Here is a 23,795-nt window from a genome sequence, read left to right as displayed (position 1 = left end):
AGACTGTGCCCCATGCAAGAAAGTGAATATGCTAACAGATTCTAGTCCACAACAGCCTGTGATAGAGGGGCACCTGCTCACACTCACTCCTACTACAGACTGTGCCCCATGCAAGAAAGTGAATATGCTAACAGATTCTAGTCCACAATAGCCTGTGATAGAGGGGCACCTGCTCACACTCACTCCTACTACAGACTGTGCCCAATGCAAGAAAGTGAATATGCTAATAGATTCTATTCCACAATAGCCTGTGATGGAGGGGCACCTGCTCACACTCACTCCTACTACAGACTGTGCCCCATACAAGAAAGTGAATATGCTAACAGATTCTATTCCACAATAGCCCGTGATGGCGCCCCCACCTGTCAGCAGGCTCCATTCCATTTTCGTTGTTGACAGAAGTGGGGCACACCACAAACAACCACCATCACTTTGAGTAAGGTAGCTCATGTCAGAGCCTTTCTCACTCTTAGTATAGCCTGTGACTGAAGGGCATGGGACATTGTTCCATCATTCTATAGTCTATGACTGATGGAGCGCCTGTCAGTACTCCATCACTTGATGGCCTATATAGACAGGTCACAGCTACTATCATCAACCTCTCTGTAGCCTCTGATAGTGGGAGTGCCCACTCAGCCCCTTTCCCTCTTCAGTCTGCAGAGGGGCACCAGCCAACTACCTTCATCAATCTGAAACCAGTAACTAGCCAGGGACAGATACAGGTTCCATTGGCTTTGAAGAATGAAGATAAATACCAAATATTTGCCCTGTCAACGCATCAGGTCAGGCCATGGCAGGATTCCTTGTACCGATAGCTACTAGTAAACTTGAGTCGCTGACAGTTGCTGCTGCCACATCACATACACTGGCGCATAGAGTAAGTTTCATAAGAGAAGCATTACCTCAGTCATCTGACAACTGTTATGTGTATGAGTGAGTGAGTGAGTGAGTCAGAGAGTTTCAAATGGACAATGTTTTTGTTTCCTGTCTTTTGGCAGACAAATTTGTTACAACCTTCAATAACTACCCCATGTCTCCAACAAGTTTTTCAAATAAAGTCTGGGATCCTCAAACTCAACATTCACATTCAACAAATCAGAATACTTAGTACAACAAGTTGTCTTCGCTTATTAATATCGGTATTTGTATGTTTACAAGAACACGTCCCAAAATCCTTGCCAAGATAATTTAAAATACTCCCACAAAATCACCAATTAATTAAATGAACTGTATTTTTTCTTCAAAATATTTTCCTTCATATCAAAATCTCGGAACACTTTCAATGTGATTCAGCACTTATAACCTCTCCTGCATTGTTGGGAACAAGATACCGTTGACATATTCAACATCATGTAAATTTTTGGAAAGATTTTAATGACCATCCCATACCTCAACTGCAATTAATTTCATGCTTACAATCCCTGAGTGCTGACTTCACTGAAAGCATGACCCAACAATTCACTTTTACCAAATCAAAATACATGATTCAATAAGGTGTTTTTACATATTAATATCAATACTTACATGTTTATGAAAATGCTCTTTAAAATATTGCTGTAGTAATGTAAAAATGCTCCCATTAAACTGCCATTTTTCTTGATGAATTTTTCTCCTCAAAACATACCACTTTAAATCAAAACCCTGGAACAGCTTTCCCTTCAGCGTGATTGACCACTTGTGACTTCTCCTGGATCTTTTGGAACAAGATGCTGTCAACATTCAACATCATGCAGCAACAATTTCAAAACTATTTCCTCCAATCATTGAAGTCATTCCACATGGATGTTGTTTTACATGTGACACTTGAGTCATCTGACCCTCAGTCAGACATAGCATGCAGCATTATTATTCAAATATGGGAACATTTATCAAGCTTTACACTTTTTTAACTTTTCAGATTATTCTGAGGACATTAATGTTTAATCAGTAACACCATTTAATTTCTATCAAATTGGCCTGTGGCTCCTTGTATAATGTCAAAGTATTTGTGTAACCAAACATATGTACAAGCCCCAGTCATGTCAATGTTTAATCTCTTACATATATCGCAACACAAGAGAATAAACTGACTGTTTTATCCAGCTCGGGTCGATTATGATCTGGCAAGTCTTGAGTGCCTAAAAGCACTGGAAATGCCAAAAATATCTTATTCAGAATTCCAAACCTACCAAAAAGCACCAGTGCACCACCAGATCTATGTGTCAAGTTTGGTGAAGAAATAGTGAACAATTTGAGGGTTCTACTCCGAAAAAGAACACTACAACCAATTTCGAAGTCAAACTTGTTGCTATGGAAATGCCAAAAATATTTTATTCTGAAATCCAAACTACCAAAAGGCACCAGTACACAAACTAGCACTATCTCTGTGTCAAGTCTGGTGAAGAAATAGCAAAAGGTCTTAGTTCTGCTCTACCTTGGATTTCAGTCGGATTCAAGCTTGTTGCCATGGAAACACCAAAAATCATTGACTCAGAATTCCAAAACAGACAAAAGCACTGGTACACCACCAGCTCTATCTATGTGTCACGTCTGGTGAAGAAATAGTGAAGAATTTGAGAGTTCTGCTCCAGAAAAGAGCACTACCACCAACTTCAGGCAAAGTCAAACTTGCTGCCATGGAATTGCGAAAAATATTTTGTTCAGAATTCCAAAACTATCTAAAGGCACCAGCACACCACCAGATGTATCTATGTGCCAAGTTTTTAGAAGAAATTTTAAACGGTCTTAAAGATAAATGTGCTTGGACGGACGGACGTAGTGCATCTTAATACTCCCGCAAAACATGGGGGATAAAAACTGTAGCAAGTGTTTCTGAAATACATCCTATGGCTTTCCCATACACTTTCATTTATTTCAGAGACGATATAAGGACCAAGTAGGAAACATTCTCCTTCTATTTCACTCGGAATTGTGAGAAAATTCTGCAGCTTTTGGCAATATCACACAGTCATAATCAACCAGCAGTCAGACCGTTTCCCATCTCCCATCTTACCAGGAAATGAACGCGCCACAGCTTTTGTTTGCACTACTCTATGCATATTTACTGGGAAAACATTCTTTCTTAAAATACATACTTTTGATTTTACAGTAGGACCAGCTCTCCAATGCTGGCTCTTACTACCAATTCCAGTTGATACATGTCTGAGATAAACTGAAGAAACTATGGTTCAGGGTGTTCCTCAATGTACTATGGCTCTATGCATGATATTCCTGCAATATCACGGCAGGAGACATCAGAAAAATGCACACATGGTACCCATGTCTTTGGCTAGTGTGACAGAACACATTAAGTTAGGCTACCCAATTAAAGCTAGGCTAACCCACTATCATCCACAACAATTCTATTTCAGTATTTCGACTTTTTAATCATTTAAGAAATTGTTGATTAGAAAAGTCACAAAAGCTAAGAAAATGACACACCTAAATAATAATTAAGATAATAATAACTAGGATTGCCTCATGGGCAATACTGATGGTCTTCAGACTTCCCCCATACACTCACCCTGGCTAGCTTTACTTGAACAGTTTCTTTGGACACCAGTTGGACCGTCCATTACAGGGTTTTTAGATTAATTCGGCACTGATTGAACGCCGCTGACACAAACACAAAATTCACAAATGGCAGAAAAATAAGCAGGAAGGTATAATCAAATATACAAACTACTGGAAAGATTAGATCCTGATATTTGCAGAATACTAATTGTTTTGACTAAAGACTTAAAAACAGCAGAGGTATGGCCTGTTAAAGAAAAGAGTATTTCCTTGGCCATTGAAAAACCAGGAAGTGGGCACTGTTGCTATATTTCAGTGGCATTTCCTTCAGTTATCTCAGTGTGAAAATTTGAAAATCCGAATGTCCCTCCCTCCTTAAGTCGTAATTGTGGCAGAATTACTGACTACTACACAACCATAATGTGAAGCAAAAATGTCCTCCATTCACGTATCTACAGTATTATCTACTTATCTACTTAACAACTTATCAAACACATTGATACTATTTGCCATTCAGGAGGAGACGATTCTTAAACACAGGCACAGTCAAAACATGCATATCTGAAAGGACATGATGGCATGGCTCGCTGCTTTTACTACTGTCTCTACCACGTCTGAGGCTTTGACCCCGAGGCCCATCCATAGTACCTTGAACATGTCCAGGGCGTCCTGGAAAATGACAGTTTTAAACCAATGAATGTATTTATATCATTGAATTTTTTTTTCCCTTTTGACAGCAATATGATTGGCAAGATTCAAGAAAAGCATGATAAATATGATGATCTCGCCTTTGAAATGTCTTGCTTGCATCCCAAGTACACCATCATCAGGCTCCCTTGTTCTTGGTGCCCTTGGTTTGGTACCTCCTGACCTTTTGGCGCAGGTCAGGAGGGTGCCGGGTTCTCCACTGGGAGCACAGCCCTTCTGACAATCTGGCTAATACAGAAGGCTGCACTATAGGGAAGCCTACATATTCTCCGGAAAGTTCTTGGTAGGTTGTTCAACTAGGCAGTGTTTCCAGGGAGAAGTCCCATTCGCTCTCTGGGCAACATGTAGAAGGGGCAAGGGCCATGAGCTGATGATGAGCCGTACCAGCCTGACTTTGCCTGGATCACCCGAACCCTCTCTCTCATAGCTACCTTAATCTGCACAACAACAACAACAACAACAACATAATAATAATAATAATAATAATAATAATAATAAATATAGTTGCAACCAACGATGAGGGCTCCTTGCCTTTTAGTACAATCCAGCCATTTGCATCTGTTACATAGCTGTAAAAGCCATAATGGCTACAGAATATATGGATCATATTACTGTCGGTAATGGGAAATGTGGCATTTAGTAATTTTGAATTCTTATTGGCTTTGAAACAAATGCTTACATTTATACTGAGCTTATGACGAATCTTTGAAATTTCACTCCACCAACTCAAATATAGAACCAGTCCACTTCTATAGAGGACACCATTACCTAAACACCTTCAGTACCAATTTAACAATTAATAAATTACAACCTTGTTAACACCAATATTGTTCAGCAGCAATAAACCTGAGTCATTCACACCTCATTAATTGAAACTGGTCACCTGTACCTCTGTGGTATGTGGCCTCTACTCAGTTTCCCTCTATGATACTTTTGTGTACCTGTGTGCTGAGTTTTATCCGGAGTTGTTCCTAGTCCTTGCTCTCGTTGGAGGCAATGTAGCCATTGACTTGTAGTGCAGTAACTGATCATGAGGCAGTCATGACTTGACTAATGTCCTTGTCGAGAACACTCACCTTCTATCACATTGTCTGCCGATAAAGGTGCCTAACAGGTCGTGACAAACACTTCCTTATCAGTAAAAACTGCTCTTCAACCATTTTAGATCATAGTTCAACAATTTAAATACAATGCCACTTAGGAAGCAGGTAAGTTTTAATGCTGACATGAGGTGCTTGTGCGGATATTCTTAACAACTGTATCAGTATCCATTATGCTGCGTCTCTCTCATGGTCCCAACTGAACATATCAATCCACAGCAAGTAAGTATCCCTGTAGTCTGTATCAGTGCACTGTTCCCGTCCTGCTGTCACAACTGAGGTATTTCTATATAGTCCATGTCAGCCTCCATTACACTGTTGCTCTTATGCTGTCGCAACTGAACTTGTGAATCGAAAGCATACAAATATACTATTAATGTAATAGTGTATATTATTATTATGATTTATAACCACTCATAACCAGGAAGAGCAAAAGATCCAGTTAATACCAAAAGTGAATTGCTTTCTCAGCATTGCGAAGCCAGCGAGTGTAGGCTATTGGTAAATTTCACTAGCACCTCCATCAGCTATCTTTGTTTTTAGTCTACATATCCTGAATGATATATATCTACCAGTCGGGGTACATTCAACATGCACCATGAAAAGAAAATGATGAGCAAACCCTTAAGATGCAACATTGCAAACTTTCATTGTGCTCTGCAGAGAACAGATGCAGATAGAAGCTATAGTGAGCAAAATAGAATTTCACTCGTCTCTCCTGCAATTATTAGACATACATGGGTCTATCACCTTTAATGCACAAACAAATTTTGGTTGAAATCAGTCGGTTGGTGTGAAATATATGCATGTTTGAAGACTGAAGACTATTTGAGGGTTGAAAATCGTCCAAAACATTTTACACGCAAGCAGGTAGGTGAGGTACACCCACAGACAAGTTATTCCCCTTCGACCACATATACCGTGTAAGTTTTACCATGACCGTGAAGGAATAAGAAGCATAATGGTGCCTTGTACAGTTTCAGAATGTGTAATTGCTTCCGCAATAATCAATCCGTGAATGATCACATGTATAAAATATGTTACACTTGCTATTTCTATCTCAAGGATATTACTTCCAATAGAGATACATGCTAGCAAAAAAACACTTATACTGACTGGACTTGATTATGCAAATGGCTTGTTGGGAAATCTAACCAACGAACAGTTTGCAAAACTCCCAACATGTCACAAACACACCAGCACTCATTGTAACATAACTATGAAGTATGTACATTAATGAACTTAACTCAATTATAACGGGTAGTCTTGTCGCATCATTTAAGTGATGTAAACATTCTCTTGTTCATTTTTCAGGCAAATCATATCTAAAATGGTTAATAAACTGTATCCTGAGATGGTGGTTTATCCAGAATGGAGTATGAGTTTTAAAAAAGTGTGTTTCAGTCTCTGATAGTCTGACATCTTGCCTGTTTTTCTAACCATGTGCTCAGGCTTTTCATGAAAATCGGTAAGGTTACAGAGCGGCCATAATTGTCTTCCAGCTTTCCTTCATATTGTCAGATTCTTTGCAAGGATTAAACGTTAAAGTTGATCACAGTGGGTAATGACAGTGTTCACTTACAATCGAATTGTTGAAGCTGATCACAGTGGGTAATGACAGTGTTCGTTTACAATGGAATTCTTGAAGTTGATAACAGTGGGTAATGACAGTGTTCGTTTACAATGGAATTCTTGAAGTTGATCACAGTGGGTAATGACAGTGTTCGTTTACAATCGAATCCTTGAAGTTGATCACAGTGGGTAATGACAGCGTTCTTTTACAATCGAATTCTTGAAATTGATCACAGTGATTAAAGACAGTGTTCGTTTACAATCGAATTCTTGAAGTTGATCACAGTGGGCAATGACAGTGTTTGTTTATAATCGAATTCTGGAAGTTGATCACACGTGTCAGCAAGGAACTCATAATAAATTAAGATATAATCATGTTTCCTCCGAAAAGCAGCTTGTCTGAGATGCTGGAGAATATGAAAACCTGGATCTGCTTGACTGAATTGGGCAAACCTTGGGTTGAAATTGACATATTCCACAGGGCAGCTCAGACACTGTCACAAAGCATCAACTGATACATGCAGTAAATTGAGTAAGTTTATTGTGGAGCCATGGCAATGCTGCCATCACAAGTCAATCATGTCCCAATCATGAGCCTTAGTAATCACTGACAAATATCACTGGGTGGCACTGAACTGACATTAATCCATCTCTTTACATATAAAACAAAAATTCCAAGAATGTATTACAGCGGCACGCTGACCTCACAGTTACTGTCACAATTAAATCAGATTGTACATTTACTAACTAAAGAACATAGCTAACAAATCCAAAAGAAATCTTATCTTAACAATGGTGTCAAAGTAGTCAGGCAATAATCATTTACAAAAGGTAACCCAAACTGCCAAAGCTGTCAAATAATCTCATTAACGTCCACAAATCCATGTGATCAGATCAGCTGTTATTCAATGTAATGCTTTCTGTAGAAGTGACACTTATATGTTAGTTGGAAATGCTGATTGAAAGTGAGCTTAGTTTCAGCTATATGGCAGCAGTCTGTAAATAAGCGAGTCTGGACCACACAAACCAGTGATCAACAGCATGAGCACTGACCTACACAAAAGGGATACAATGACGTATATATGTCAACTAAGTCAGGTACCCTAACCACCCAATTTTCTTAAAATCACCTTACAACAAGTTTAGGCTACTCAGATGATCAGTTCTAACCTAGATTTTTCACAGGTAAATGCTGATCATATCTGAATGTATGCTTTCTCATAGTTTTCAGTCTACAACCAAAAGGAGTGAAAATCAATGGCACCAATCAAAAAATTATACATATAAATCTTCAATTAAGTCTTATTTCTATCTTTGACATGTTCAATGGATCATATTCATCTAAAAGCATGAAAAGGTCATTGACCTCCCCAACAAAGTTGTGAACGCAATCGGAAAAACTGCCCAGGCTACCTACAATACTTTTGTAGTTGTCAAACTTCCATTTTGTAGGTGGCTGAGTGGGACCCACGCCCTGATGGAACTCAACCAAAAAGGAATTAGAATCTTAGAATCCTCTAAGAAAATGTAATTTCACATATATCAATGTTGTGTATGACAACTTGTTAAATGGCACTGTGTATTCACTGAAAAATGTTTATCAAACATCCAAAACTATCAAAAGCCATGGTTCACAGCTAGATATAACAGGATCAAATGTAACCACTTCACCAGCGAATCAAAAATAACAATTTTTTTCACCCAAATGACTGGAGCACTATCACACTTGTTTTACAAATCACTGTGACCTTAACTCTATAAAATGTAATTAGGATCAACATAGGCAAGACTGAAGCACAACTGTGAGATGAAAGCTAGGAATTCCACAGTGTTATCTCTTTTCCCTGCCTCTGTCAATGTTAAAATACCTGATACAAGACAGTCGAGTCATTCTCACAGATGAGTTAATGTGGTCTCACACAGTCTCATCCTAACATCCCCCAAACATGGCCTACTTTCATGGTGCAAGGTTATATACTTGGAGGATCTTTCAGGAAAATGTCTACAGTCAATATTTGCATACATGATTCATTCAAGGGAAGGGACAAAACAAACTAGTCAGAGGCTACCAAGAGAATGGCCAGGGGATCAACATTTCTATAATGCTAGTTGTGTGTCACTTAGCTTTTAGAACCAGGCTAGGCCATATGGTACTTTCAAAAGGGTGATTTGCTTCAACACAGCAAAGCCCGTCCAAGTTAGTCGTTGAGACGTGTCATGAATCATCTGAACACTGTATGGTACTGTACTACATGAACAAAGATAATAATCAGAAATTATGTCACACAAAAATTACTTCTCACTGGGACTTTTCACGCAGAATGTGAGTGAGTGAGTGAGTGAGTGAGTGAGTGAGTGAGTGAGTGAGTGAGTTTAAGAGTTATGCCACATGTAGCGGTCTGTAAATATTAAGTCTGGATCAGACAATCCAGTGACAAACAGCATGAACATTGATATACGCAACTGTCAGCTAAGTCAGCGAGCCTGATCAACCAATCCCAATAGTCGCTGCTTACCCCAAGTGGGTGCTATTCTTACCCAGAATGAGAAACCACATCCTTTCTCTAAAGATGCCACAAACCATTAGTTGTAGTTGGTCATCAACAAATATTTATGCATAGATTTTTACTCCTTGTTCATTTTCCTCCAAACTACAGTCAGTTCTTGTAACTGCATTTGAGTTTCTCATTATACCACTATCTTGGTATACCACACCTGTTTATATTCTGAACGACATACATTACGGATCATGAATCCAAACACTTTGAGACATATTTGTGGTAAAGACTGAGCATACAACTTCACAGAAATATTTTACAACACATCCATTAAACACTCTTTATTGGTTATGTTAATTTAACACTCTTATTGATAACACTCTTCACTGGAGGAAAGGGCAAGAAGCAGCCCTGAAATATTAGAATATACAAAACAAGTTCTCATTGAAACATCTTCTACCAAAACAGTGTTATAAGCTATTAAACTGGATCACATCAACTTGCCTAAGCTAAATTCAACTTTTACTACATATATGAGTTAGTGATGGAGGCACTTCTGCATATGGCTGCTTTGAACACAATTAAAATCATTATTCCACCCATCACAATATATCAGCTTGATGAGGTATGGATCATTTATAACGGCTGTGTGATATTTCCAGCAATGTAGTAGTATACTGCCATACGCTTTTCAAATGATTCCTGGTACTGGGGGGTGGCCTAATAGTTAAACCGTTCGCCCATCAAGCTGAAAACCTGGGTTCAAAGTCGGTAATGTGTGAGGTCAATTCTGGTGTCCCCATGATATTGCTGAAATAATGCCCCAAAAAGTGTAAAACTAAACACTTTCACTTTCTCTGTGGTTTTGGTATTGCTTGCACTGTGTAACCTGAAGTCCATTAAGTAATTCATTTCCTTCTGTTTCCCTTCCAAACTGATAAAACAATGACTGAAACAAACAGGAGGAAGTACTCACTCATGGCAGTGACACTATTGAATGCTGACGAGGATATCATAAATTTCATTCAGTGTGCAGAAAACAGTATCTGTATGCACAATCAGCTCAAAATATACAGGGATATCAAGTACAATATAGATTCCTGTAATGCACTATACCGCATACAAATTCTGTTGCCGGCAGACAATACACCAATGACTGCCCATGTTTTCAACTTTACTGGATAGATCAGGTACAATTTAAGATCTGAATTAGTTTGGTTCAATATTGCATTGAACATCACTGTCGTTAAATAAACAAAGCATCAGACTTCAAAATGACTTCAAAGTAATTGCTTCATAAACTTCATCTAGACAAAACTGATATTTTTTCAGAACTACCCAATATAAAGATTATTACCTAAAGGTAATACATAAGGCTTGTTTACCAATCTGAATTTCGTCTGAAGTGAATATGTGTGAATTAAATATCAAAGCATGTCTGCTTAATGTGGATGAATATTCAACTGATTGAAATGGTTCAAAATATGGACAAGGTGCTGCCAAACCAATTAACAGGTGAACAAGATCAAAACTCACACTCCAATGTTACAGTCACATCCTTGACAACATTCGGACACATCCCTGCATACCAATGTTTGACTTCCTTGACCTTGAACTTGAGTTATGACATCAAAGTACAAGACAACATCCTTGCATAATAACAGAAATTAAATTATGAAAGGCTCCCAATTCTTCAGCAGGATCGGATTTCAAAGGAAATTAAATTTCAAGTTCAACATGCCTCCTCCGAGCACTTTGCCAAGTTTCATTAATTTGGTACAAAGTGTGTTTTTGTGCTTGGCTTGCTGTAATGCAAGTGTACACCAGATGAAGGAGCTTGTGTTTAGCTTGTGTTTAATGCGCATGTAACACATGACACGCACAGATTCCTACAGGCGGGAATATGTCACACACTGACTTTGAGAATGCCTGTGAGAATGATGAAAATAAATCATGTCTGACAACAACACTGTTTTAATCTAATAACCCCTTGAAGCATTAAGTTTTCACATAGAGTTGCGGCAAGGACCTATGTTGACATACATAATTAATGTTGAACAAATTAAATATGATACATAACTCTACGATGTCATTACAACTACTTCACAGATGGAGACAGTGGAACAGGGTTCACCATGTGGAGGACTTTCACCACTAAACTGTTCCTCCTTCACAATGAAAAACTTGAAAGTGTGGAATCAGTGAGTGAGTTTAGTTTACCCCGCTTTTAGCAATGTTCCAGCAATATCAGGACATGAGACACCAGAAATCGTCATCAAACATTGTACCCATGTGGTGAATCGATCCCAGTTCTGAGTGAGTGAGTGAGTGGCTTGGCATGTGGGTCAGAGAGGAAATAGCTAGGGTAGGAAAGGTGAATGATGGAACCACCAAAGTCCATGATCAATATACCCACTAACTGCATGAAAATGTGCAACAAATGGGGAATGTTGCCATGAGTGAGTTTAGTATTAGGCATCCAGAGATTGGGAAAGAGAACTTTGACAATCGACCATTTTCAGGACTATCAGCCATTTCCTGAATTTTGAATGGGCCACCTTGTATCAACAGTAAACTTCAAAATTTTAATGGACCAATTTTCATTCTAATGTGCAGAATGACCCATGGCCCCTGCCTTTCCCAATCCTTGTGCATCATTCAGCAATATTCCAACAATATCACATCAGGGGTACTGGAAATGGGCTTCAAACTTTGGAGCTATGTGGGATCAAATTCGAGCCTTCAGCATGATGACAAACACTCTAACCACAAGGCTACCACACCGACCATGTTAGAGTTGTAGAAAGCTGCAGTTCTGGAAAACTTTTCGACAGTTTGTCATGAGCAAACAATGTGTCTCGAAAAGGACAGACCCATATATTGTTATGCTGGTTTTCTTAACTGCAAGAATTCATTTCTTAATGCACAACCTTACACATGCTAAATCTGTCATGTTTCAGTTTTACATGAAAAGGAATTACAGGTTTTACACTCAGCAGCACTTTTTCTGCTGAAATTAGTTGGCAGGAGGAGTGTTTCATATCAAAGGAATTTCGGGCAGGATGACAACTTCCTAGCAGTGAGGTCGTCCAGTGCAGCTTGGCCCTTACCTCAGATGCTGTCTGTTTTACCTTGCTCTCCCGACTTACAGGTCACTTAATATCTACTACTAGTACTAGGGCAATAAGAAATCCATAATGATATGTCACAAACAATGGGTAACTTACGCAGGTCTGTTGCTGCATTATTCAGTATATTTAGTGAAACAGTAACAGATATATTCTTTGACATGTTTTGACCATGTTGGCAGTGTTCATTTATGGCCAGTCAATGATCCCTGACCATGTTACAGTCAGAAATGCATATATGGTGAAAATTCTAGAAGTTAATTAGAGAGTTAGTTGTGATTTTACACCACTTTTAGCAATATTCTAGTAATATGAAAGCAGGGGACACCAAAGATTCACACAATGTACCCATGTGGGGAGTCGAACCTGGGTCTTTGGTGTAACGAGTAAACACCTTAACCACTAGGCCAGCCAACTGTCTCCATTAAAAGTTAATAAAACATAAACAATATATATTCTTTGATGCATTGACAATGTTAATTTATGTCAATGACCATTTACCACATTACTGTCAAAAATACTCTTGAGTGAATGTGTGAGTTTGTTTAGTTAATACTGATTGCAGCAATATTCCTGTGATATCATGTTGAGAGACACCACAAATGGGCTTCACAAATTGTACTCATATGGGGAAAACCCAGGTCTTTACTGTGGTGCTTTAACCACTAGGCTACCCCACCGCCCCTCAACATTCTTGATGTTGGTGATTCAATGACAAAGAATACTATGACTTATGAATGAATTATAACTTCTTGATTGAACAGTGATACTTATTCAAGAATTTCACTATTAACCTCGTTGACTTGGACATTTTCCATTTCTCAGATGTCATTCTGATGAGAGGCACCTGACCTCAAGACAAATTTCTCCCTTTTTAAAAAACAATGAGTATTATGTCACGAATATGATTAATGATTTAAATTCATGATTCATGTTTGGTAGGTTGGTTGTTTAACACTACACTCAGCAATATTCCAGGTTTATCACAGCAGTCTGTAAATAATCAAGTTTGGACCAGGCATTCCTGTGATCAAAAGCATGAGCGTCAACCAAGACAGCTAGCCTGACCATCCGAACATGTTCATTGTCTCTTATAACAAGCATACATAACTGAAGACCAAACCAACTCCATCTAACAGGGTTGAAGTGAGACAAGGATGAATGGCCTCATGGCAAAAATAATAATCCACACCTTGTATGACTTGTTGTAAACTTCATCAAATGAAGCAGAAAGTTTTCAAGGTATGAATCCAAATAAACAACTATGCGACAATGTTTGAAAAGACAAAAACATTTATGCAAGCAATTAAACCATATACTCTTCAAATCTATCAAGTCTGGTGATTAACACACATAGCTGCTATTGACATGGTTAAGTTAAGTAGAATACAAGGTCTTCCTGTGAGAACCAGCACTATTATAACATACACTTCCTGCAACCAACACAACTTGGGCAAGACTAGGAGGAAACACAAACATACACAAAACACTGGCAACAGTTCAAAAAGACTCCCAGCTCCTCAGGAGCACACAGTTCAGGTCTCAGGGTATTCATGAAAAACCAGTAACGCCCCGTCTAACATACAAGACTGTCAAGTCATGTCTGCTATTACAGATTGTCTGTTAGTCATGTTAAGGAGGCAGCCATTCCATTTACACACTGGATCTTTTTTTCAAAAGATAATCAAGTCCATGTTTCACTGAAAAAACATTCCACATACTTCACATAGATGAAAAATATGCCACTTTTCTAAATCTGACGTCTGTTCTCTCTCAGGTCAACTGCAATAATGTGCAGAAGACAATACTAACACATCCAAACAAAACAATTTGTTATTGCAATGAATATTTAAAGAATCAAATAATATACAAAATACAATAGAGTATCCATTTGTGTTGGAGAAAATAATAAAGATACTGAACAAGAAAGAAACTACTGATCAGAAACCAAAATCAGGCCACCAAACCAAGAAACAAAAGCAACAAAATGGATGCTCTCTAAGATGCAGCAAGATGCTGGCAGCTTTCTCAAAATGTGCCTAGTCCTACAAACTTCTCAGATTCATTCTTATCATATTGGCCAAAGTTAAAAATTCTTAGGGCTACAAATGTTTCAAGAATAAGGGTCCTGATCTTCAAAAACAATGATGTTAATCCTCCGTGAATCTCGAAATATTTACACTAGTGGAATATAATGTAGAGAATACCAGGTCACAATGTGATAAGACCATAACTGTAACATAAATAATTCATTTCAAGATATTGTTTCATTTCTTGGTATTTCAAATGAATATATTATAGGAGCTCCTTCTGTTGATATCAAACTGAATCATCAAATGGAAGATGGAGTTTTTTGGGAAGGGTAACAAGATCTTTGTAAATAAATATTTCTTGTTCATTAAATTTTTACAAATGTAATTGCGTTGAAAATATATAACAAATTTAGAAAGTCCTGACCTTGTTTTCGTAACAATGTCATTTCAAATTTTAGCACCACTTGCCAATATATGTTTTCCTTTTTTTTAATACAAGAGTCATTTTCCCCTGGATATAATGCCATATTTTCTCCTGGACAAACTGTGGCATAACAGTCAGGGTACATATACTGTACAACCCGTCATTTGTAACTAAGTTAAATTTACATTGCAACATTTGCAGGAAATATGACCTCTCCCTTACCCTGCGCTGAATCTGGATCAAGTCCAACACCCACTAGGTACAAGCAGCTTTTAACAATATTGTTTACATCAAATTTGAAAAAAATAGGTCATGGTTTGAAAATGAAAATGATGTGGTTCAAATTACCCAACCTACTCATTCTGCAAACATTAAAATTAAATACTACCATGAGATGTTTCATTTTTAGCCAAATATACACATGATCAAATGTAGAAGAACATGATTATCCATTTTGGCTGATCCTTAATTACTATATTAGTGTTATTTTCAGAGCAGAAGTTACCTGTTTTTAATTACCAACAGCTAAGGCAATAGGAATGTCATCTCGCTGTGCGGAAACCACAGCATTTGTCACAAGAATATTTGAGGTGTCGGCATAAACCACATCACACATTTGTAAGTTAGTTTGGAGGTTGTTCCTTGTTTTAAATATTGAACTATTGTAAACAGAACCAAGTAAGCAGCTATGGCAAGTTAATTATAATTATGTGAGACAAGCAGACTGAGCTACGGTATGCATATTCATTGTAGGTTTGCTTAGTGCATAACCTGAACTGTAAGTGACCAAACGAATTTGGTTTTACACCACTTTTAGCAATATTGCAACAATATCACAGTGAACGGGGGTTGGGGGGGGACCCCTAAGTATTGAGGACCCTGAAGTCGGTAAATGGCTAGAGTCTCAAAGTGGGCAACAATGAAACCTTTTTACTAAAACTGTATGTTCTGGGACATGAGAAACTTTGGGAATTCACAAGGGACAATGTTTATGTCAGAAAACAACTTACCAGAGCAGGGGATCAGATAGTCTGTCACACAGACCCTGAAGCAAATATATCCAACAAAGCACATGCAAGTCTAGAAAATGTAGGCAGTCTAGATTCCCCTAGAAAATGAAGGAAGTCTCAGGGCTCCATTTCATTATGTTTGATTTTTTTACTATGAACTTTTTTCATTAAAATATGTTTATTTCAGAGACTAGTTGTTAGTCTAGGGATAGACTTAATTGATACATGTCAGTATATTCCCATTGTGTACATGCAGATAGTTGTGTCAATTGCAGGAGTACCTACCTATTATTTACAGACAGCTGTCTCACAGCTCAAATATTAAACAACAAACTGACATACTAACATTCTGACACATCTAGTTGGAACGTTGTCTTGCACAGGTCCAATAAACATGACCAACACATTAATATGAAGTTTAGTTAAAATAAGTAAGTTTTCTTCCTTGGCAAAACAAGTATGTGCCACTAGTAGTAATTATTACCAATCACCAGAGGAGTATCAGATCCCAACAGTCGCCTCTTGACACTGCATGGTCGCTATTAAGAGTCTGAGTTTTCTGGTGATAAATTTAACCCAATTTTCATAAGTCAAAGTGATGTAAGTAGTATGAAAGATATATGGATATGGACAGAAGGTACGACAAATCTTTATAAAAACCTTGAAAAAACTTACAGTGCAGTGTCTCAACACTTAAATCAGTTGGGAAAACAGAAACCTACATTTTTTGTGGGGCGGAGTGCCACCAAGATACAAGCATAGGGAAGAGATTTCCCAGCACTGAAGACATTCACCTGCTGTTGCATGTAAGAGGACTCAGGCATATATGGCTATAAATAATGCTGAGCAAAGGAAACACAGACTTGCTAATATGAACACTTCAAGAACAGGAACCAACTAACAGAAGAATCAAGTTGTGTAATAAACTCCACTTGTGAATTCCTGGGTATCAGATGACAATCCCAACCCCACTTATTGTAATTGATCATATTAACTTTCAACAGAGCGCCAGTCCTGCTAATTGGCTTATTGATTAGCATGATAACACAATGTCACTGAGCTATCTTTCATTCCATACAATTTGCATGGGGTGTGCTCTTCATGGAGCACTTATATTGATGTAGACTGTTGGATGACCATGAATAATCTTTGTTCTTTCTTAGCATGAGAAATACATACTGAGCAGTTTTGTTAGTTTTTTGTAACTCACCTAATACCACTAGTCTGAAGCGTGGATATCACAAAACAGAGGCAAATACAGAACTAAATAACAATCCATATATTACCACTGAAAAGCACGGACTGTCTGACAATTATGTCAAGGCACCATTTCACGCAAGTAGACCAAAACCCTTTGGAACAGAATGGACAGACGGCTGGATTGTTCACATTGAGTATGTCTTATCCAGTATTGATTTCCTTGATTCTATCAACATGTTTGAATTATTTCCCGTCACAAGGGGGTAATTATTGGAACACAAAGAAATACTACGGTTTCATGAAACAGATTCTCTCCCCGTGATAGGAAAAAATTCAGGCATCACATGCTGAAAACATGAAGACACTGTCCCTGCTGGTACCACGCCCTAACCAAGTGCCACAATACTGGCATAGTATTTAACACGTGACTGACAAATGTTGATTGAACATGCCACAGTCATTACATAAACAGTGGATAACAGTCTGAAAATCCACGTTTATTCCCAAAAATAGTAATTGCACATGTGTTCATGGTTGATGCAATTTGCATTCCCGTGTACCAAACAGGCACAAAACATTGTCTGGTGTATAAAAATGTACATAAAGATGTAATGGGGAATGCCATGAGACAGTAGTTCGGATGCAATTGCGACCACTGCTGAAATCACTGATGCAAAAGCCACACTTCACCTGCTCCGCTTACACAACAGATTACCGTGATACGGTTCACAGGTGACTCACCAATACATCAAAAGGTCATGATAAATTTCATGCCACGACGTTAACACGAACTGACATTTCAAGATTTTATTAAATCCCCAAGGGACGGTAGTTGACACTGACAGCGTACACACAAACAAAGACCCCCTCGGCCAGGGCAGGTGCCCGTTGAGGCTTTTAGCTCACCTTGTTGCACTTTTCCCCTTTCAGGTAGCGTGTCCGACCCCTGTCTTGCCTCAGCCATGTTAACAGGCTGTCGTCAGTTCATCAGCAAGTAAATCCAATCTCCGCTAGCGATCATTTTGTTCACCATTGAATCAACATGTTGTCATCGTATATCCAGCCTTTCCATCTCGCACAAAATACAGGAAGTGAGTGGAATGCTACTTCCCTAACGACGTTCATTCACAATCGTGGGGGAAACGAACGTCTGCTGAAGCTGTGGCAATAAATATTGGTCATGACTGTAGATTTGCTTTGTCTGCAGAAAAGTCAGCATAGTTCCTTAATTTGGGTGGGAGCGGAGACACACCAATCAAGCAACCAATCAACCAATCCAAGCAACCCAGCCATTAATAAATCAGGTCAAGGAAGATAAAGTGAGACAAACGCAATTGGTTGGATAGGTTCGTTGACTTGGCTGTAGCGTGTACATCGAATTCAAACAGTGTAAATCGATGGCATGTTAAACACTGGATTGTCTGATTCAGAATCGAATGTTTAATGGGCAAATACAAATTATCTAGAAACTAATAGACGACGCTTGAACACAGAATATTAGTTACAAGAAGACGCCTTCACATATTATAAAGCGCAGTACTCCACTACTACAGAAACACGCTTCACAATCACCTTTATCAAGACGTAGATAGGAAAGACAAAATAAATGCTTAAAAGTGAATGAGTGAATTTAGTTTTACGCCGCATTCAGCAATATTCCAAGTATATGGCGACGGTCTGTAAATAATAGAGTCTGGTCCAGAATAAGACAGAAGCAGCGGTCTACGAACGTCGTATCGGATGACATATGTCAACCAAGTCAGCAAGTCTGACCACCCGATCGTCTCTTACGACAAGCATGGGTTACTGAAGATCACTTCTAACCCGGATCTTATCGGGTATGGATACTTAATAAATATCCACTTACACATATAGCTGTTGAGAGACAAGTGATGTATCCGGTAATTAATCCGTAGTTGTGAACAGCCAACTGTTGTTGCGTTAGTCGCAGTTATGATATTAACAGGATGGACATGTACTCTCAATATCCTCATCAAAGGGAAATAGTCTCTTTAATTTGATTCAGCGAATTTCAAACATTTTCCTGTTAAGTTTAACTTCAATGTGAAAAGTGTTTCAGCGCCTATCGCCCTGTCACCATGCACATATATGAAGGCCTATATAGATCGGCATAGGCGCTCGCCATACTTATAAATATACCAGAGTCGAGCGCCTATGTCTCTCGGGTAGCCAAACGGCTATAGCGATAGCTCCGAGGCATCGGCTCGAGTCTCGATACAGGCACAAGTGAAGTCCATTCCTGATGTTCCTGTCGGGGTCTTGCTGGAATATTGTGAGAAGCAGCGTAAAATAAAACTTCCTCGCCCAAGAGCCTGAAGTCGGCGTCTCAAAGCAGGCATTGAAAGGAAGACCTCTTCACCCGTGGGATCCAGGCACTCCAGCATCGTCAACAGTGAGGACACCGTTGGAGATCACGTTAACATTACTACAGCCATCAACTCTCCACAGCAGTCTATCAACATATATGATATAAAGCTTCATAGTTAGGCAGGGAACGACTGAGTCGACCCTTGTCAACCTCGCTTATGCGTACCCATGCATTTTCTCAAATTCATATGTTATATATTACAAATATTTTTCCAGTATTATGCGAAATAAAATATAACACTGTTTCTCTTCAGCGAATTAATTTGAACCAACGTGTGATTCTAATAAAAAGACATCAACAGTCACGACATTAAAATGTATTTTCAGTCCACTTTGGCATTGATTCGTAGGAAAACATTATGATTATGTGTGGCTTTTCTGGTTAACAGGGCCGGGAATATCTGTGGGCTACACGCCAGTAATGAGATAACACGAGTAATGTGGATGCAATGTTCGGTATCAGAAATGATATATTACAACACTATGTTTCTGATGTTTTAGCATTTATCCAACAACTTTGGAGCTATTCGGGGCCATTTACTATATATATGGAAAAAACAAATACCTTTGACAGTTGTAATTATGTAAAGAATAATATCTTTCTGAAACTGAAACTGAACTTAATTATCCAAAACTCATATAAGTTGTTATGCAATTAATAGCGGCATCTGACATTTCACCGAAGCATTTAGGGAGCAAATATTCCATTCTGTTTCAACAACAGACGCGGAAACACTACTAGGTTGACTGAAGAATATTTAAGCGTTCCTGAACTAAACTGAACTAAATGAAAACTAAACTAAGGTTTCTGTTGCCTTTCCACGTTTTGCTCGACAAATGTAGACAAGCCTACATAAACACAGACCGCCTCACAAAAAGTGTACCTCAACAGCAGCCTCTTACTGAGTCTTGTTCTGTAATACGTTGTTAGGATAGTAGCACAATACAGTGCTGATTTGCACAAAACTTGATTTCCTCTATGTGGAAGTTCCAAATTTGATTTGTGTACAGCCTTCGACCCAGTATGAATTAACTATAAGAAATTTTAGATATTGTTTCTTGACAGAGAATCCTAAGGTGATTTCATTTCTTTCCGTCCTTGTGACAACAGGGAAAGCTTCAGAGGAAGCTAAGTACATTCTGGAACCGTTTTAAATTATTTTTGACAAGGCTAACTGATCAAAAGTCTAAAAGAAATAAACATCACAAATAATCAACGTGAATATTTTTTTTTCATTTTGTTAGGACGAGGTATGCCTATAGCAATGGATTTATAAAGACACTTAAAATATATCACACATATAGTAAACGTGAGCATCCGATCATCCAGGCTTATGAAACTCTAATTGCTGTCATTAAAATACACATTTTATGATTAAAGTCAAATAAAATGAGAGGGGGTGAAAAAAGGTGATATGTATAAAACATATCTATTTCCCTTTTGTAGAAGTCGAGTACCCAAACATATTCACCTTCACAAGACATTAAATGACACGTAACAATTGATATCATCCCTTCTTTCGGATTGATAAAATAAAAATTCGGATTATAAAAACAATAACCTTGATGAATAGGATGTCGTGATATAAATGGAGAAAAGAGTGCAAGTCATCTAACACACATCAATGTGTTGAAGTGTGTGTTTAATAGACTCTTTGTTGGAATATATATATATATATATCGAGGTGACGCATCTACGAAAAAACAGGATGCGTGACGAGGCAGTCTATATTTATCCATGTGTCATACGTGCTCAGCCAACCATGTCTACCCGTATACCCACTCGTTTCCGTTGGAAATGAGCTATATATACTTCCCTCGTGGACTAATGCCCAGAAGAATAATGCAGTAATGCTTAATGTTGTTTGAAAGCAACTGTATTTCACGAGAAGGTCATTTATACAAAGTGTAATTTCGAGCTATAAACAATCGTTGGTTATTGTAGACATATTTGAGTGGAGAGAGAGAGAGAGAGAGAGAGAGAGAGAGAGAGAGAGAGAGAGAGAGAGAGAGAGAGAGGGAGGGAGATTCTAGTTTGTCTGGCTCGATTAATCATTGGTAGTCATGGGGAAATCCTATCCAGAGGGATCTCATACTGTCAATCACTAGATTGTCGAAATTCGATTTCTATAGAGTTAGATCGCTAGAATATATCACAATGACTCCCAGCTATACTCCAATTTCTCCTTGGATGCAAATGCTGACACCATTATAACCACTTACCAGATAAGGGTGTTGGCACCTACCCTGTAACATTGCAACAAGGAATTGAATAAATCAGTTAGTATCGTCTTAAGCCACCTTTAGCAATATTCCAGCAATATAACGACCGAGAACACCTAAACTGATCTTCACACATTGTATACATGTGCGGCACCGAACCCTGGTCTTCAGCTTGACGCAGTTCCCCTTGATCATGTTTCGATGTTTCGTCAGTACTGTTGTAGCTGTCTTCGTTGGTTTCCACAAAATACTTCAGCATGTGTTCTATTTCCTTCACAACCAGAGGGATCTTACACAGACATATAACATATTCTGTGTGAGCCGACACACAAACTAGCCAACTCTTACTCTCATGTATCACATTTTGTAAGGCAATTTCGCGTAAGGAGAAATGGGAGTATTACTGGGAGTCACTGTGGTTTACTTTAGCGATCTAGTGATTGACAGGATGACGTATGATGCTCGTGCTGTTGATCACTGGATTGTCTGGTCCAGACTCGATTACTTACAGACCGCCGCCATATGGCTGGAATATTGCTGAGTGCGGCGTAAAACTAAACTCACTCACCCCAGGATGACGTATGATAAGGTTTACCCCCTTACCATGGCGGCACAAGCAAGCATATGTTTAAGTATATTTTATGTTCGCATCAGTCACTCGCTTGATTGTACACAGCTTGCAAACTTGCACTCATGACTACCTAACAAATATTGTATTGAAGAATAAGTATCACAGAGAGTTTTACCCCCAGTAATTTGCAATTCAACATTAGATGTATTTACACAAAAGGGATGGTGGGGTAATAGGAGGTTTACGTGTTCGCTCGCCACGCTGTAGACCCAAATTCGATTCCCCACATGGGTACCACTTCAGGAAAATGTCTTCGAAAATCGGAACTGCAGCAGCTCAGTGACTTCGTGCGTGAACATTGTTTATTGTCTTACCTGCGTGTTAGTCAGTAATTTGGCCAGGGTTTTACGTGCGCTTTGCACGAATATGAAAATTATTCTTTCAAACGTCTTTGGAAATCTCACTAATGCTGACTAATCAGGGAACGTTGGCATTCGAACATGCGACCGTGTGTTTCCGCTGGTCCACAGGATAACGCGTCAGATGCTATAATAGTTCAGTTCCTGGTAGAGTTATACCAACGGACGTTTGCTGGTACTTGTCACCATTAGTGGTGTGACGATTCATCGATACACATTGATTCAGGCATCGCCGATATAGTGAATCTGTACAAAGATTTACATTGTCGTATACGATAATTCAAATGGGCCATGAAAAATCGATGTTTGACTTGCCGAATCGCCATATCTGTCAAGAAAAAGACTTACGATTGACGGATTGATTATCGCGTTTCCCAATGAAAATTGAAAAACGGTGGTGGAAATTGATGAAATACTTTAAAATGGTTTTGTTTTGATCCTAAGGTGTCTTACAGTTGCAGTTAGAATTAATGAATGAGTGAGTGAGTTTAGTTTTACGCTGCACTCGGCAATATTCCAGCTATATGGCGGCGGTCTGTAAATAATCGAGTCTGGACCAGACAATCCAGTGATCGACAACATGAGCATCGATCTGCGCAGTTGGGAACCGATGGCATGTGTCAAAAACCTTGAAGTCAAATTTGGGTGCTGATGATTTACGCGTTGTCACAACCCCTAGTATGCAGTACACAACCCTGTGCACTTAAAAGAACCCACGGATCCGTTGGTATACGATAGATGGTCGCCACATGAATACATGTAAACACCAAGTTGTGGGTACAGCAACGTGCAGTAAACTTGGACAAAGTACTGTGACTATGTGTCCCAGTTCACCCAGCTGTGGATTGGGTACCTCGTTAGGATGAGAGAGCCACAATAAAACTCGGTGCGCCTAGTGGCAGCAAGAGTTGCATACTCCCCAGGGAGTTGAGATTGATAATACAATGTGACGCTGAAACGGACATCCAGTGAGCGAGGGAAACAAATTTGAGCAAGCAATAGCTGAGCAAGCAACAGTTGCATGGATAT

The 23,795-nt window shown here is 38.8% G+C and overlaps 1 protein-coding gene across 4 annotated transcripts in view; it reads right to left on the bottom strand.

The window, feature by feature from the left end:
• The window catches only part of LOC137268135 (coiled-coil domain-containing protein 50-like), a 67,550-nt gene extending 49,286 nt beyond the window's left edge, over positions 1 to 18,264 (bottom strand). For all 4 annotated transcript variants that reach the window (XM_067802659.1, XM_067802661.1, XM_067802660.1 and 1 more), the window contains exon 1: positions 18,072 to 18,264. In XM_067802659.1, coding sequence (XP_067658760.1) covers positions 18,072 to 18,129 — 58 coding nt within the window. In that variant the 5' untranslated portion in view covers positions 18,130 to 18,264. The remainder of the gene's footprint in view (positions 1 to 18,071) is intronic.
• Positions 18,265 to 23,795: the final 5,531 nt, after the last annotated feature.

The sequence above is a fragment of the Haliotis asinina genome, chromosome 16 (assembly GCF_037392515.1).
Source record: "Haliotis asinina isolate JCU_RB_2024 chromosome 16, JCU_Hal_asi_v2, whole genome shotgun sequence".
Classification (NCBI taxonomy): domain Eukaryota; kingdom Metazoa; phylum Mollusca; class Gastropoda; order Lepetellida; family Haliotidae; genus Haliotis; species Haliotis asinina.
Note: the sequence above shows the minus strand (reverse complement) of the source record. Positions and strands in the feature narration are given on the sequence as shown.